Below are 17,025 nucleotides of genomic sequence, written 5' to 3' on the forward strand. Positions count from 1 at the left end.
TGTGTGTGAAATCTTGAGTCTTTTGTTGTGGTTTAATATGTGCCTAATGGTTTTCTCCTTCCATAGTATATGGACATAGGCTGTGGGTTATGTTTCACCCCTAGGATGTAGGGCAATGGAAAAACTCCTCTCCTCTATCACCTTGGGGAGATGCAACAAAATGCGGGCGCAAGTTTTGAGGAAGGAGTTGTGCTAGGCTGGGTAATCATGGGATGCCCCTTAAATATCCCTTCCTGGAATGTGCGTGGCCCCAAGTGGTGATGATTACTGAGCAGTCAGCAGCAGACATCCAGAGAAAGGGCCTATTCCTTTCTATACAAGCAGCTAACAGCTACACTACAGCATCACAGCCTATTAAAACAGCTTGTTGCATAGGCTTCATACCCTCTTCAGTGGTCCAGCTTTATTGATACAATGCCAGTCAATGGACTCTGGCTCCTGCGCTCGCTGAACCCCCAGAACTGGCCCGTTTTAAGTGAAATGCTTCTGATTACTGTACTGCTTGCTCCAATATGATAGCTTAGGGCAGTGTTGGCTAACCTGTGACACTCCAGGTGTTGTGAAACTACAAGTCCCAGCATACCCTTCCAGCAATAAGCTGCTATGTATTGGCAAAGCATGCTGGGACTTTAGTTTCACAACACCTGGAGTGTCACAGGTTAGCCAACACTGGCTTAGGGAGTAGTTCCCATTGTTTGGTGCTAGTTTTCTATCTTACGCCTTTATATAAAGCAGCAGTGCAATGTTCAGATTGCACTCATTTTTTTTTTCTTTTTTGTCCCTGCTTTGGTGCAGGCTCACTATCTTCAGCAGTTAGAGGCCAATAACTAAGCCTCCAACCTTGTTGTGCAAGTCTGTGTCAAATGTCAGATTAAACTGCTTGCAGACAATTAGTCATTCCACCTTCTCGGATAAAATCACCTAGGGGACAATTAGCCCAATTAGCCCCCCTTACCTGGTGGCCCCATATCCTCAGACAGCACTCTGGGGCCCATGCTATACTGGATCACGTATAGGAGTGGTCCCTGTTATAGTCCTTGGCTTGTTTCTCACTCTTCTCAGTACAGTTGGAGGAAGGCCCAAGCATATCCTTTTCCATTTTGGAACTTGCCCATTATCAAATCTTTCAGGCCTTTATTGGAAGGTTGAAGGCCTGAAGCCTCACACTCCCAAAGAACAAATATCCTCTTTCCCTGCAATTTAGGCTCCTGGGCATAATTTCAGACAGCTCTGTAGTAGAAACTGTCCTTGTAGGAGGTCAAATTCAGGAATTGTTGATGATGAAGCAGCTCAAGATACTACAGCCAATTCTGTCATTTAGGCAACCAAACTGGTGATTGCCTTACTACGGCTGTGAACATCCCATAGATTGTAAGCTTGCGAGCAGGGCCTTCTCACCTCTTTGTCTGTTTTACCCAGTTTGTTTATTAGTTTACTATGTTTGTCCCCAATTGTAAAGCGCTACGGAATATGTTGGCCCTATATAAATAAATAATGCTGATGATAAGGACAAGGGGCAGCCTCCATGCATTAGCTTTAAAAAATGGTCTTACTAGCAGCTCATATTTTTCCCCACACTAGCTATTTTAATGAATAGGCATCTGAGGAATGGGCTGATCCAAATCAATTGTGCCTCAAAACATTTTGGAGAGCTCTTTACCCCTTTTCCCAAGGTAACTTGGGGCTGTGGGAAATCTGAACAGCAATGAATCCTCCTGTCTCTCAACTACCTAGAAGAACTACAATTATTCTTATGGATCTAGCATACTTCAAGTTTGCCTTGGACAAGAGGATGAAGTGTTTTTTTAAAACCCTTTTTTTGAAATTTGGGTAAAAGGGTGATCTACAAATGGGCAGATAAATTCCTGGAAGAGTTTGAAACAGGCTGAGATGATGATATTGCCTTCCAATATCCTGGACACATTCCTTCTCAGGGAAGATGGCTCTGGATTCTGCTATATAAACAAAGGGGTCTTCGGCTAATTCGTTGGTGGCATCCTGTGGCTAAAGTTCTGGTCAGCAGACAACACATCAAATAAGTCCCTTTTCTCATTTGAGCCTGAATTGGAAAGGATCATTAAGGACTGCACAGGAGAGAAGAGTTCTTCAGTTGGTAATTCTTCTTGGGCCCAGCCTGCAAAGTCTCAGACGGACGCTTCAAGAATCTTGCCACCCAAAAGTCATTCTTCAAAGGACAGACGGAGTAATTCACCAAATCAAAAGCTTCCCACCCATTTCGTCAATACTTAGAAGGCATCTCACTTATGTTTTAGTGGCTGCCTCCATTTGCTAGTTACCTCAATGCCTCTAATTCCTTGGATTTTGTATTAAATCAGGTAAAGAGATGCAGGTCTTGATCATCGCCCCCAACTGACCAAGGTATTCCTGTTACACAGATGTAGTGAACTTATATATTGAATTTATAAACCAGCCTCAGCATTTTGCCCTGTGGCTAGACTTTCTGTCTCAGGACATTTTTATTCATTAGCCGGCTTTAACCACATAGGCCATAATTAGGAAACAAAAGGGCCTCTCTGACTCTTGAAACACAAAAGCTATTTCCCTCTTATATACATCATAGGATCTTTTTGATTGTACTTCTTCCCAACCGAGGTAAACTGTTTTCGCCAAGTGAAGGGTTGAAAAGATCTGAGTTGAGATTTCTTCTCTTCCAATGCCAGTTAGTGTTCCTTTCAAAAAAAAAATAAAAAAATTTTATGCAAGCAGGACATAATCTTCCACACTTTCCTTCTCCAGTTTCAGCATGGAACCTTATCTTTGTTCTTAAGACCTTGCTGGGAGCTCCCTTTTAGCCCCTTATTTTGGTTTCCTTATACTTCCTCATTTAGAAGGTAATCTTTCTTTTGAATATTGTTTTCATTGGGTTTAACAGCCATTCACACAATGCTGTCTTTCCACCCCAAGGAGGACACTAATTTTCTCTGGATGTTTAGCACGGTCTATGAATTTACTTGTCCAGGACACAGAAGTCTTGTTAAAGGCTTGTATTTTTTTTATGGGCATAAGAAGGGAGATGCTGCACCTCCTCTTGATCAATCTGTTGCTATATCCAAACAGGCCTTTTCTATAACGGGGTTTTTGTTACATCTGGACTTGCGGCATACTTGACCAGGGATGTTTGTCCAACGTGCTTTTTCAAAGATTAACAAGGTGGACTTTGCCATCTCTCTGGAGGTGGACTTTGGTGGAAAAGTCCTCTAAGTGGCTGTTTTTCTACTTTCTTCCCTTCTGTTCAGGATGGCTTTGTGCTTCCTCTGCTACTGAAGAAGAAATGGGGGAATGTTTTGAACTTCTTAACTCCTTTAGTGGGAGTCGTCCTTAGCACTATATTGGGTCATATTAAGGATGAATTAAGGATGAATATTAAGTCCCACTTGTCCTCTGCAGTTAAGTGTTTAAGAAAACCCCATCGCGATCTGGGGGTTTTCTGATGCCGCTGGAGGAAAGGAATCTGCTCCTCTTCGTTCTTTTCTCCTTGCTGGGCTAGTGGTAAACTGATCAGCAGGGGAAAGAGAGTTTTACAAGGGAGAGAGTCCCACCCAACATAACCCACTGTATTTGTTCCCTTACAGCCTTGGAAAACAGATTTAACGTAAAGTACAAAAATATATCCTATTTGTGACCATCTGCTAATTTCATCCTTAGGAAAAACTTTCCAGAGGTTGTGATAATTAAATCAACTTGATGGGGACCTATCTTTATCTGCTAATGGAAATGAGCCTAGGACTTTTCATTAATTACCTTAACACTAAACATTCTTCATAAACAGGCTGTAGTAGATATGGCCATTTTGTCAACTAAATGGCTCAGTAATACAGACCATGTGTTAGACCTGTTGGATGATGACCTCATAAGCAGTCGTCGTTTGGATGGATTTACCACCCGTCTCTGTCCATATCTGAACAATCAAAAGTGGATCAGGCCTATACATGTTAATATACCTGTTAGGTTTAAAGTTATCCAATTGTCTGTAAAATTAACAGTGTATGAAGAAAAAAGTGTGATCATCCAATTCGTTATTTGTTATGTGATGTTAAATACTTTCGTGTCAAAAAAGACAAAAGTATTATAGGAGTGATATCTTTATTGGCTAACCCAAAAAGAAATATTGTATTTGCTAGTTTTCAGAGCACAGAGACCCCTTCATCAGGCAAGTTTACAAATGAATGACTGAGAAAAATGCACAACATTTAAGAACTGTTACATCAAGAATTTTTTACAGGGGCGGGGGATATATCATTAAGATAAGCTAAAGTAATAAAAAGAAGGGATTTGTTAGGGATGGAAGAGTAAAAGTCCTACTAGTTCAGAGTTCTGGAGTCACTCTGCAGTGGGGTGTGAAGTGTGTCCATGTAGTGGGTCATAAATCCAGTAAGGCATTTAAGTATTCCATTTGTAGCTTAGTGTTTGCAAAATTGTTTGTACTGTTATCAAACCCTCTGCTGTTATTTCATGCAATGATGTCATTATGTAGCAGGTTTTAAGTGGTTTTCAATTTAATTGGTATTGTAGATATATTTTATTATTTGTTCCAGCTGCAGCTCATAAACTCAAATGAACCAGGGGTGATAATGTTCAAGACTGATGTTCTAAAATGTCGTGTGGCTCTTAACCCCGCTACAAATCAGACCCTGCAGCTGAAAGTGACACCTGAGAATGCAGGGCAGTGGAAGCCAGAGGAACTGCAGGTCCTAGAGAAGTTCTTTGAGACCAGAGTATGTGTTTTTCTACAATACTATTTCACACAATGCTTTTAAAGCACAGTTACACATTTCCTGTATGTCACGCAGAGACAATGACAAACAAGTTATATATTTGCAAATAAAAATACAAACCTTGATATATCATATACTTGATTTACTTACTTCAGCAGCAGCCATGATAATTGTCCTATCGGTTATCTAACTTTCAATGTTGTCTTAAACGCTTGGGATTTAGTATGGGATGAATCTGGTCCAAATTTGAAATATGTGGGTCTGTGACTTTGCATTTAATATGAATTCATAGTTATTGTTTTAATGTGTTTTTGCACTGAAATGATTCCTAGTTTCAAAACCGGACTAGCTAGTTATGCACCCATGTCATTTGTAAGGCGTAAAAAGAGGATCCTAAAATTCTTAAATCATAAATGTGCACCTGTGTACAGTTTGACCCCCAAGGTCTGTTCAGTATAATATTATAATAATATTTTCCCTAGACTTGCACAAACCTTTTTCAGTTAAGTCTATATCATACTCTTAATCCATTGCTAGAAGTAGTTGAGCTCCAGGGTTCCATCACTGTGTGAATAGTAAATCGATATATGAACATGTCACAAGTATTTGATAAGACCTGTTTAGATTCCCTGACTACTATTCCCTTTAACATCTCTAACCCACTTTAATTTAGTACTGGCCAAGATCCTCTTCTCACAGCTGGTATCACATCTCCCTGTGTCTCCTTGCTGTTTAAGGTTTAAAGGATGCCTGTAATTGTAACTGAAATTGTACTGCATTTGCTGAAGATATGCAGAAAGTAGGAATTTTGAAAACTTTTCAACTTGAATGAGTGTACACTACTTTTGTTTTTAATTTATTTTTATTTATTTTAGGTTGCGGGCCCACCCTTCAAAGCAAATACCCTAATAGCTTTTACAAAGCTATTGGGTGCACCAACGCACATCCTCAGAGACTGCGTGCACATAATGAAGCTAGAGCTGGTAAGAATATATATACTATGTGTTAAATGTTAATATGAATGGGAAAAGTATGCTAGTTATGAGATGTCTGTCTGTGTTGAAATGTGAGACAAACTCACCCTGACCTCTACGTTCCCCTGCAGCTCCAATCAACGATCAGTTTAAATGCCCTTTCAGGGGCAGGGTTAGGCTAGCTGTGCACAGGTGGTCTAGAACACAGCATGGAGTTACACAAAGCAATGAAGGGAAAGCTTTACCTTTCTCACAGCTGGAGTGCTCTGAAGCAAGGCGCCAAGCTTTCCCTTAACTGTGTCACTACAGAGCCTTTAGTATACCGCATTTTGGTGGCTTGTTGTTTTTTTTAAACTCCTGTTTTGGACTAGCCCTCACCTTAAGCCTTAATTGTTTTCTTGATTTGTTTTCAGTGGTTTTTTATTTCTTCTATCAATACATGTGATACTAACTTTTTTTTTTATTTTTTTATTTTTATTTCTTTTTCTTTTTTCTTTTTTTTAAAGTTCCCAGATCAAACAACGCAGTTGAAATGGAATGTACAGTTCTGCTTAACTATCCCTCCCAGTGCTCCCCCAATTGCTCCCCCGGGGACTCCTGCTGTTGTGCTGAAGTCAAAAATGCTGTTTTTTGTAAGTATTATAATTTGTATTTATTAGAGACAAAAAATATACAATTCGTATGGTTAGACTTGGTAGTAAAGGTTATTCTGTGTAACACATTGCATAAATGTCTGAATTGGTCGGGTCATAAAAGGGTGAAACGAATATGAATGGGTTTAATAATATCTTAATCTGACATTGACTATCTGTGTGTACCCAGCTTTTATAACCATTCAAGGAACAGATCATTAATAGAAATATTAGCAAAAAAAATGTGTACTATTATCAAATATGTTCATAAACCCAGTTTGGTACCAGAAGCATATTTTTCAGCCCTTTTTCTGGTGAAATATGTTTTTTTATTTTTAACATCCTATATTCATATTTTATTCATAGCTTCAGCTAACCCAAAAGACTTCAGTACCCCCTGAGCCAGTTAGTATTATTGTCCCCATCATCTATGACATGGCATCAGGAACAACCCAGCAGGCAGACATTCCCCGTCAGCAGAACTCCTCGGTGGCAGCTCCACTTATGGTCAGCAACATCCTAAAGAGGTTTGCAGAGATGAATCCACCACGTCCAGGTGAGCCATTACCGCTTTTCTTAGAACTTATCATCCCTATTTATTTCACAAATATTTAAGTTATGAACATTTTTTAAGAATAAAGAGCTGAGAGGTGCTGTCTAGTCAATACTGTATTTCTATTTTTTATTACTGTAATACTACATATGCTGTAAACAAAACATTTACTGTAGAATGAATAAGCTAAGTATTTACCCGTTTTCTGAGGGAAGAGTTTATGTAAGTGATGGCTGCATAAATGTTCTTTAACCACCAGATGATCACATCACCAATATCTTGCACATACTCACTATGACTGAGCATAAAACTGTCTTTATTAACATACAGGGGGAAATTCAATTACTCGTGAAGTAGCGTAGCGTTAAACCTATTACCGTTATTACGGTAAATTTAACCCAGCTTTCTGAGCTGCGAGCAAGAAGCCGGCATTGAAACTACCGTAATAACTGTATTTAAGCGTACTATTACCGTAATAACGGTAATAGTGCGCAGGCTGAGTTACTTTTTACAGTAATGCGGCCAATTGAATTCCCCCCTAGAGTCAGGAAACTTATGAAGCCACTACATCTGTTAGAAATAAAAACAGCAACTATTTTATAGTGCTGTTGTACTTTGTCATGCATATGTCATTGTGACTGGTCCACTGTAATGCAATTGCTTCTCTTATCCAAATTTGTTTTATTTAAAAAAAAAAAAAAATACCTTAGAGAGAATATAGGTACCCACCTTATATTCTCTCTAATCTCCTTATTTGTACGAATTCTGAGTTTTGTATTTTCTTTTTTATTAGCCTCCAATTCAGAGATTTGTGCTGTAAATTGCCATAAACCCTCTCCACTAGAAGCATGCTTTATTTAATCTCGTTTCCCCAAATAATTTCAATTTAGTGATACTTTTTACCTTGAAGTGAAATATCTTAATCCCGTCAAACCCGCCCACACTGCTGACTGTAAACCGGTATATCCAGCTTCACTCCTTTTTTATTGTAGTCAAGTGTAACTATGGACATACATAGCAACATTGACCGAAATGGTCATTTTAAAGACAATCCAAACAAATCTAATAGTAAATGTATTTTACAGTGCCCCACAAAGGGGAGGCAGCCATTTTGACGGATGATACAATATTTATTTTGTAAACTGAACTATCTGTGTCTCAGTGATGTCCCTGGTTCCTGGTGAATTGATTTGCTCATGAATATTGGTTCAACACACAAAACGGCCGCTTCGGCTATGTGCAATTTTACTACATTACTTTCCAAGCTGACTTCTACATATCACTTCTAAGCACAAAAAGTAATAATTTCCTTGATGGTTTTTCGGTGTCTCTATAAATATTATATTTTAATCATATTTCTCATACATTTTCCTTTCTTCACAGGTGAATGTACAATATTTGCTGCAGTGCGTGATCTAATGGCTAATCTGACGCTATCACCTGGTGGTCGACCTTGAACACTATTTTGCAAACCGCATGGATTATTATCTTTTTTTTTTTTTTTTGCTCAGATAAAAATATATTTGGACAAGGGACTATTTGCCATTTGATATTTTTGTCTGTAAGAACAACGACACAAAAGGTGGCAGATATTTTTCAAAAATGCACTTCTTTCACCAGAAATTATATATAATTGATTAAAAAAAGAAAAAGAAAAAAAATTTGTATAGTGCTGTTGTATAGTGTTATACTACAACCCATTTCAAGCTATGATGGAGACTCCAAAATAACTGCTTGCCGGGAACAGGTTTAATATTCTGTTTTATACCTAACGAAATTTGAAAACGCCAAACTTTGTTTTTGATTTTTTTTTTGTTTTGTAAATGTGTTTTCTTTGGTGTAACAGACTTTTTTTTTTTTTTTTTTAAAGAATTTGTCATTTTGGATACTGTAAAACTGTGACAGACTTTATAATGAAACTGTATTTTAATATGACTGCTTAAAGTCCTAATACATAAAAAGTTCTGGGTGTGTTGAGAACATGTCCTCACAAGAGCAATATTTAATAAATTAGATGAAAAACCAGGCTTGGGTTTGCTGTGAAAACATGGGACTACTTCAATAAAACATTGTGTTTTCCTTTCCCTACTCCATGGCAGCCCTTACAATGGGTTAATCCCTAATCCGCTAGTGTAGACAGGAAGAATTTTGTCCCAACTGGCTCCTATATAAGGTAGCTTCTCCTCTTCCTCAAGTATCTTTTCTTCCTGTCTCAGCAGTGTATAGAGGACAGGTAGTGTAGTGAGTGTTTGTTGTTATATTTTTAGTTTTATTCGAGAGGGCTTACCTGGAGGTTTTTCTGGCTTTCTTCTGAGCTGGCTTTGTGGAGGACAGCACCAGCAGGGCAAGTGCTGGACAAGTCTGCCTCTTTGAAGTTTAGCAAGACTGCCGATAGGCCTGCACACTGAAATCACACGCGCAGGACAATGACGCACGCGCGCATGGGTAAGCCCAGGAAGGCTTTGGTGAAAACAAAAGCTATCTTACCAGTACCGTCAAGTCAGGAAAACATGGGGTTCTATTCCAGACTATTCCTCGTCTAGAAACCATCAGGTGCCTTCACGACAGTGCTAGATTTAAGGGCTCTCAACTGCTATGTGCGAGCAAGACATTTCCGGATGGAATCTGTCAACACAATACTCAAGGCAGTGGAAATAGGAAATTTTCTGACAGCAATAGACTTATTAGATGCATATTTCCATATTCCAATCACACCTCATCACCAGCAGTTTCTGAGATTTTGCATTCAAGGACGTCACTTCCAGTTCACTTGTCTCCTGTTTGACCTTTCCACGTCTCCAAGAACATTCACCAAGGTCCTTATAGTTCTCATAGCAGCACTCAGGGAAAGAGGAGTGACTTTGTGGCCGTATCTGGACGATATTCTAATTTCGGCAAAGTCAGAAGAAGCAGCCTTGGAGGTTACAGCCCAAGTAATCCAGTTTCTGCAACAGCACGGTTGGTTGGTCCATGTATCAAAAAGCCATCTGACACCTTGTCACAACAGCTTGTGTTTCTAGGAGTGCAAATAAATACAAGAACAGACAAAGTCTGCCTCTCTCAAGAAAGGATGGACAAAATCCAGTCCTTAGCACACCAAGTTCAAATTCAACCTAGTGTGTCAGCACGAACATGGCTGTGCCTCCTAGAAATGTTTTCCTCAACAATAGGAATCCTCCCGTGGGCAAGATGGCAAATGAGAGATCTTCAATCAGACCTCCTTGTGCAATAAGATCATACAGTGGGGTCTCTAGGCTCCAAAGTCAACCTCTCAAGACCGGCAAGACTGTCCTTACGTTGGTGGCAGCTCCCAGGCCTGAGAAAGCAAGGTGTGACTGTCTTGGAACCAGACTGGTGTGTCCTTGCCACAGATGCCAGTTCAGTAGGCTGGGGTGCTCACATGCAAGCTATGGTCACGCAGGGCACTTGGCGAGACGAAGAGAGATTTTCTCAGGGAAACATCTTGGAGATGAGAGCGGTCTGGTGTGCGATCCAGTACTTCCAGCCCTATCTACAAACCAAGCATATACGAGTGTTCTGCAACAACAGGGCTGTGGTAGCCTTCATAAAACAAGCAAGGTGTTACCAAGAGCAGGGCAATGTTGCCCGAAATAACCGCATTAATGGAATGGACAGAGGCGAACCTGAAATCTCTCTCAGCCCTTCACGTAGCAGGCAAAGACAACGTAGTGGCGGACTGCTTAAGCAGACACCAAGTCCACCCAGGAGAGGGGAGCTGCACAAAGAAGTTATTCAACTTATACAATGCAGATTTGCAACGCCACAGATAGACTTGATGGCCACAGGAAGCAATGCCAAGGTACTAGGGATAGATGCCCTGCCAATGAAGTGGAATTTCAAGCTGGGGTATGTGTTTTTCCCCTTTCCAGTCATCCCTCAGGTACTTGGGAAAATAAGGAAAGAGAAGGTGGAGGTGATGGCAGTCCTCCCGGCATGGCAGAGGCGTCTCTGGATCGGTGTAGCACAGAGAATGTTGCTGGAACATCCATGGCCGTTACCGGTCAGGCAAGATCTCATACATCGGGGTCCAGTTTTACATCCAAATCCAAACTCCCTGAGATTGATGGCGTGGAATCTTAGAGGCAATTACTTAAATACAAAGCGGTCACAGATGAAGTAATAGACATTCTTATTCAGGCCAGGAAAATAATTTCTCTATGATTTATTACAGAATTTGGAAAAATTAATTTGTTGGGCAAGGGACATGGCAAAGGATTCCATGTCTGCAGTGTGCCGGATGTGTTAGAGTTTCTCAAAGATGGTTTTGTTAAAGGACTAGCACCCGCTGCGTTAAAAGATGCAAGTATCTGCTCTTAGCATCCTTCTTGATATCAAGTTATCATCTTAAGGTCTCGTCTTCCAGGTTTTTCAGCCACTGAAGAGGTTACGACCGAGGCTGAAGCCATTCTTAGCCCCTTGGGACCTTAATATTGTCTTGGACGCCTTAACAGCTTATTCTTTTGAACCCTTGCAAGACATATCTCTCAGGTGGCTGACTCTGAAGGTGCTCTTCTGGTGGAAATCACTTTGGCTCGTCGAATAGGGGTCATACATGTGCTATGGTGTGAAGAACCCTTCCTGAATACCTATGAAGATAAAGTAATTTTGAGGACAAATCCGGAGTATCTATCCAAGGTTGTATCTTCCTTCCACATCAATCAAGAATTGATTCTGCCATCTCTCTACCCTCATCCCACTAATAGTGACGAAACACGTCTCCATACTCTAGATGTGAGAGCTATATCTGCTTACATTATCAAGACAAAAAAACTTAGGAAGACAAAGCAACTATTTGGACTTCCTGAAGGTCCTCGCAAAGGACATGCCCCATCCAAACCCACATTGGCAAAGTGGATCAGAGAAGTGATTGCACAGGGTAAAAGGGCGTGAAGTACCTAGGATACCGAAGGTGCATTAGTTAAGAGCAGAGTTTGTTTTAAAAACTATTTTAGTAGGGGTTTTTTTTCTTTATATTTGGCTCAATTTGCAAAATTGACGTGATCTCTCTAGTAGAGTGTACATAGTACTGCTACTTTGTCCAAACCAAGATGTCAGGTTTGTGTTGTGGCAGAGGGGGTTTGACTGTGGACTCGCTATGAGCAGCCCTCTGAGAGAAAAAAAATAAATCTTATTTATTTTCTTCTTTTTTTTTCACTTTCAAAATTATACCTAAAACAAACAAAAAAAAAAAGTTACACTATAGAGTCTGCTTTTAAAGGTTTCTTGAAAGTTGTAGAAACTTGACTTATACATCTAAATTCTTACTATTTTAGAACTCCACTGCGAAGAAATGTCTAATTCTCTTTTAGGTACAAGTGTGAATTTCTTCAAACACATGGCTTTATGTCTCTGGTTGCTTGGAGGCGACTGTAATACATAGCTGGTGTGTGTGTGGGCTAGATTGGACTCTCTCACTAACTGCAATAGTGCTGTAATGCTGCTTAGCTAGAAGCATTTCTGTGTTCAAAGTTCCTGGCACTATATACATGTATAAAGATTATTCACCCTTAAGCTATGTTGGCAGATAAGTTCTGTCTGTTAAACTCTTCAGAGTGGTCACTGATTTCATTTTTTACATTTATCTGTTTACAGGGTTCATACAGACAGACCCATCCCCCCTTCCCAAACTAGACAGTTAGAGGTTTCTGTCCTCCCTGAGCTTGCCTTATTTGCAGCAGCACTATTTCAAGTTTGAGAGGAAGACTGATAAAGGGTAGGAAGAAAATATGACAGTGTGAAAGAAATAAAGTGTATTAAATACATATTGGTTAAAATAATACTTGCCAACTGTCCCAGAATGTCCGGGAGACTCCCGAAATTCGGGTCAGTCTCACAGACTCACAGGAGAGCTGCCAAATCTACAGCATTCTGCTACTGCCGCCCCAAAATGACGCGATTCACCGCAAATTTAGGCCCCCCAAACCACCACCCGCGGAAAAACGAAATTTTTGTTGTGGGGGGGCTAAAATGGCGCATTTGGCCGCCCTCCCTACCCGCGCCCCTCTCCCAGAAAGAACTTGCCCAAAGTAGGGGCAAGTATGGTTAAAATAATACACTTTAAGGGAAAGGTGTTATGGACAATTTTCATACGTTAGGTTTGTACAATATTTTTCTGTTACAGCTCCATGACAATACTATTTGTAGTTTGACTCCAACTTTAATACGGACAGGAAGCAAATGTATTTAAAGGGCCCTACTTTCCCTTTGACTCACCAGTGTTTTTCTATTTAAATTGCATCTATGAGAGAAGTGGAAGCTCTGCTTTTATTTTTAGGGAGTTTTTTGTTTTTTTTATAGGAGCCTTAGATTGGGATTCCACCTTTGCTCTTTGTGCTACTTATCAACAACTGTATTGTAAGTACTGCCACTATGTCTGTCAGATGCTTTACAGGCATTTGATTTCCTTTCTCTGGGCTGTTAATGTTCAGAGCAGTTAGTTAAGTTCCACTACAATTAAGGAGTGTAACAGAGGGACCACACTGACCAAGCTGGGGCTGATATCAAATAATGGGGTGCCCACGTTGCTGGTTTCCCTTAGTGTGATCAGCTCAGCTTGGTATATCCCAGAGCTGGTTCTTGCTTTTGCAGTGGGACCCTGCATTTGTTGCCATGTTTGAATGATAAGCGACTGCTGTATAGCATTGGTGCTGGTTACTCATTTTGCAATTTGTTTGTTTTTTACTTCATATTTATTTGTGTTTTTTCAAAATGGAGACGATTCCTGTATCTTTCCTCCAGCCGCATATTTACAGTGTAGTTTGGAGTTTCACCTATTTTAAGACCCGTCACTCAAACACGCAGGATAGGCTGCATTTGGGTTGCAAATTTGTGGCCCACTTTAAATCAGACACCCCTCCCAGTTATATACAAAGTTGGTATTTTGTTTGCTTTTTGTATTTCTTATCCTTTGTAGTAGTAAATGCTATTCTGTATGATTGTGGAGCTTATATGGCAGATTTTTTATTCTATGTCCTTAGTAACTCAATACCTATTCTTTTGGCACCAGACAGCTGCCCGGTCTTTGGGGAACCAAAGGGCATCTAGAACCCAGTTACCAGGGGTATCAAGAGGGAAAGGGGGAGCTGGTAGAAAGTCCTAGGACCTGGCCTGCAAGGGTAGTAGGAGGAGTCCCCAGTCCATTATGGCCCTGCCCTCAATGGAGGCTATGGAAGGGGCCCCAAGAAGTTGCAGTACCTAGTCCTGATGGCTCTCATGGCGGCCCTGCCAATTTTTAAAGGAGGTGACTGCCCTTTGTATCATCATCATCATCATTTGTATAGCACCAGCAGGTAGCACGCTTTACAATTGGGAACAAACAGTAATAAAACAATACTGGGTAATACATACATAGAGGTAAGAAGGCCCTGCTTGCAAGCTTTACAATCTATGGGACAATGGTTTGATACACAAGGGTAAGTGCTACATCATATTGAGTATTTGTCCAGCTAGAATGCAAAGGTTACAAAGTATAAAGTGGGCAGTATGCTCAGTCACACAACTGTTGGTCAGAGGGTTGTTGTCTTATGTTGTGTAGAGGATGGTAATAGGGTAACCGAGGGAGATTAAGAGGGTGGTAGAGGAATATTATAAGCTTGTCTGAAGAAGTGGGTTTTCAGATAACGTTTGAAGACTAGAGGAAAGTCTTGTGGTGCGGGGGAAGTGAATTCCATAAAATGGGTGGAGCCCGAAAAAAGTCCTGTAACCGGGAATGGAAGGAAGTGATGAGAGTGGTAGAGAGACGCAGATTCTGTGTAGAATGGAGGTGTCGAGTTGGGAGATATTCTGAGACAAGTGAGGAGATGTGTGTTGGTGCAATTTTGTTGATGGCCTTGTATGTTAGTAGAGGAATTTTATATTGAAAAACAGGCAACCAATGTAGAGACTGACAGAGTGACTCAGTAGATGTAAAACGATTTGCAAGGAAAATCAATCGAGCCGCTGCTTGCAAAATAGATTGTAGAGGCTAGGGTCTGATTTTGGGAAGACCATTATGGAGGGAATTACAATAGTCGATGCGGGAGATGAGTGCATAAATTAATGTTTTTGCAGTGTCTTGTGTGACTTATGTACGTAATCTGGAAATGTGTTTTTTTTTAGATGTATGCATCCTGATCTAAATATAGAGTTGATGTGGGGAACAAAGGATAGTTGCGAGTCAAGGATTACACCTAGGCAGTGAGCTTGCGGGGTGGGATTTATGACCAGTAGAAAGAGATTACAGATTTTAGTTAGAGGTGAGATCGAGACCTAACAATTTACGAGGGTATGGGATCATAGGAAGATAAGAGAGTAGAAACTTTGTCTTCATTTGTGGGATCAAATGGAGAGGGTGTCAGAGGATGCTGCAAAGGAATTTAGCTGATGGCTAGTCGTGGGAGATGATATAATTTCAAGTCTAATCTTATCAATCTTGTCCTTGAAATAGGAAGCAAGATCCTGGGCACTGATGGTAGTCGAAGGGGTTTGGGGTTGGAGATTTAGAAGAGATTTAAATGTGTTAAAAAGGCGTTTGAGGTTAGAAGCCTGAGCATAGATGAGAGATTGGATGTATGCTTGTTTAGCAGTGGCCAGAGCACGTCGATAGGAGTGGTAGATAGTAGTGTATGCGCTGAAATCATTAGCGGTACAAGATTTACGATGTTCAGCTTTACGAGCGAGTTTTCGTAGATGTTGTGTTACTTATCAGCAAATATGTTTCTCTAAACCCTAGGTTCCCAAACTGCACTTCAGCGCCCAGGGCTGCCGCGACGCTGTCACAGGGGTGCCGTGGACAGGAAGAGGGAAAAAACAAACAAACTTCCCAATCCGGCTGCGCCCGAGACCTAGCATCCATGCAACCATCCTCGTTTCTCACTGAATGTCGTGCGTGACATCATCACGCCCGACATTCAGTGACAAGCGGCGAGAGAGAGAGGATGCTGGGTCCCGGGCGCTGCCCGATTGGGACGTGTGGCTAAGTGGTTAGCACTTCTGCCTCACAGCGCTGGGGTCATGAGTTCAATTCCCGACCATGGCCTTATCTGTGTGGAGTTTGTATGTTCTCGTGTTTGCGTGGGTTTCCTCAGGGTGCTTCGGTTTCCTCCCACACTCCAAAAACATACTGGTAGGTTAATTGGCTGCTATCAAAATTGACCCTAGTCTCTGTCTGTGTGTGTGTATGTTAGGGAATTTAGACGGTAAGCTCCAATGGGGCAGGGACTGATGTGAGTGAGTTCTCTGTACAGCGCTGCGGAATTAGTGGCGCTATATAAATAAATGATGATGATTATTTGTTGGGTTTTTTTCTCTTCCTGGCCATGAAAGGATGGAGGGGACACAGTGTGTGGATGCAGAGGGGGGCACAGAGTGAGTTAGCTGTAAATTATTCTTTGACAGAAATATATTTGAAAAAAAATATCTAAAAATATTATTTTTCCTTGGATTTATGTGTATTCTTGCATACAACTAAATAAGTATTTCTGTCCTGACCTAAATACTTATTACGTTTTTTTTCACCTAGCTATTTATAAAATGGGACTGCTCTGTAATTATTTTGGAGGGATGCCTTGAAAAAATTATGGAGACTCTAAAGGTGTTGCAAACTGCAAAATTTTGGAAACCACTGATCTAAACAATAGTGTTGTCTTCTCAGCTGTTCTGAATGTGAATAGCACAAATTTCTTAAAATGCCAAATGCCCTATCAAGCTGTTTACAACCAGTATAATTTTAACACACATTTGACAAATTTTGCAGGGTAGCTGTGGTATGTCTGGTCAGTATTTGTATGGCAGAGATACCCAATGTAGTAGATGTATGGTCCTTAAAGTATAATTACAGACAAAGCTGAATTTTCAAAGTTAAAGTCCAGCACTCAAACAATCTCGACGATCACGCAATGCCCAGCTTGTGCATGCTGTTGCTCATTTGTCGGCTCCTTTTTTCTGAATAGAGTGCGGTAATCATCAACCCTGGAGAGCTAGGCTTTTTTATGTTTTGTTTTTAAACAATGGGTACTGTTATCCACTGACTGATGAGATGTTTGTGAAGACTTATACTTAAAATAAATCATAAATCTGGCTATAGCTGTTATCTAATTGGCAGGTATATAACCCATGGGAAATACGTTTTG

At 40.6% G+C, this 17,025-nt stretch overlaps 1 protein-coding gene across 3 annotated transcripts in view; it reads left to right on the forward strand.

The window, feature by feature from the left end:
* MED14 (mediator complex subunit 14) overlaps positions 1–8,921 on the forward strand; it is a 47,239-nt gene extending 38,318 nt beyond the window's left edge. For 2 of the 3 annotated variants that reach the window (XM_075196407.1, XM_075196409.1), the window contains 5 exons: positions 4,557–4,736; positions 5,612–5,719; positions 6,217–6,342; positions 6,709–6,898; positions 8,279–8,921. In XM_075196407.1, the coding sequence (XP_075052508.1) occupies positions 4,557–4,736; positions 5,612–5,719; positions 6,217–6,342; positions 6,709–6,898; positions 8,279–8,352 (678 nt within the window). In that variant the 3' untranslated portion in view covers positions 8,353–8,921. Of the gene's footprint in view, positions 1–4,556; positions 4,737–5,611; positions 5,720–6,216; positions 6,343–6,708; positions 6,899–8,278 lie in introns of those variants that run through there. The other variant, XM_075196410.1, reaches the window with a different exon arrangement.
* The last annotated feature ends 8,104 nt before the right edge of the window (positions 8,922–17,025 follow it).

Source organism: Mixophyes fleayi, chromosome 2 (genome assembly GCF_038048845.1).
Source record: "Mixophyes fleayi isolate aMixFle1 chromosome 2, aMixFle1.hap1, whole genome shotgun sequence".
NCBI lineage: Eukaryota > Metazoa > Chordata > Amphibia > Anura > Limnodynastidae > Mixophyes > Mixophyes fleayi.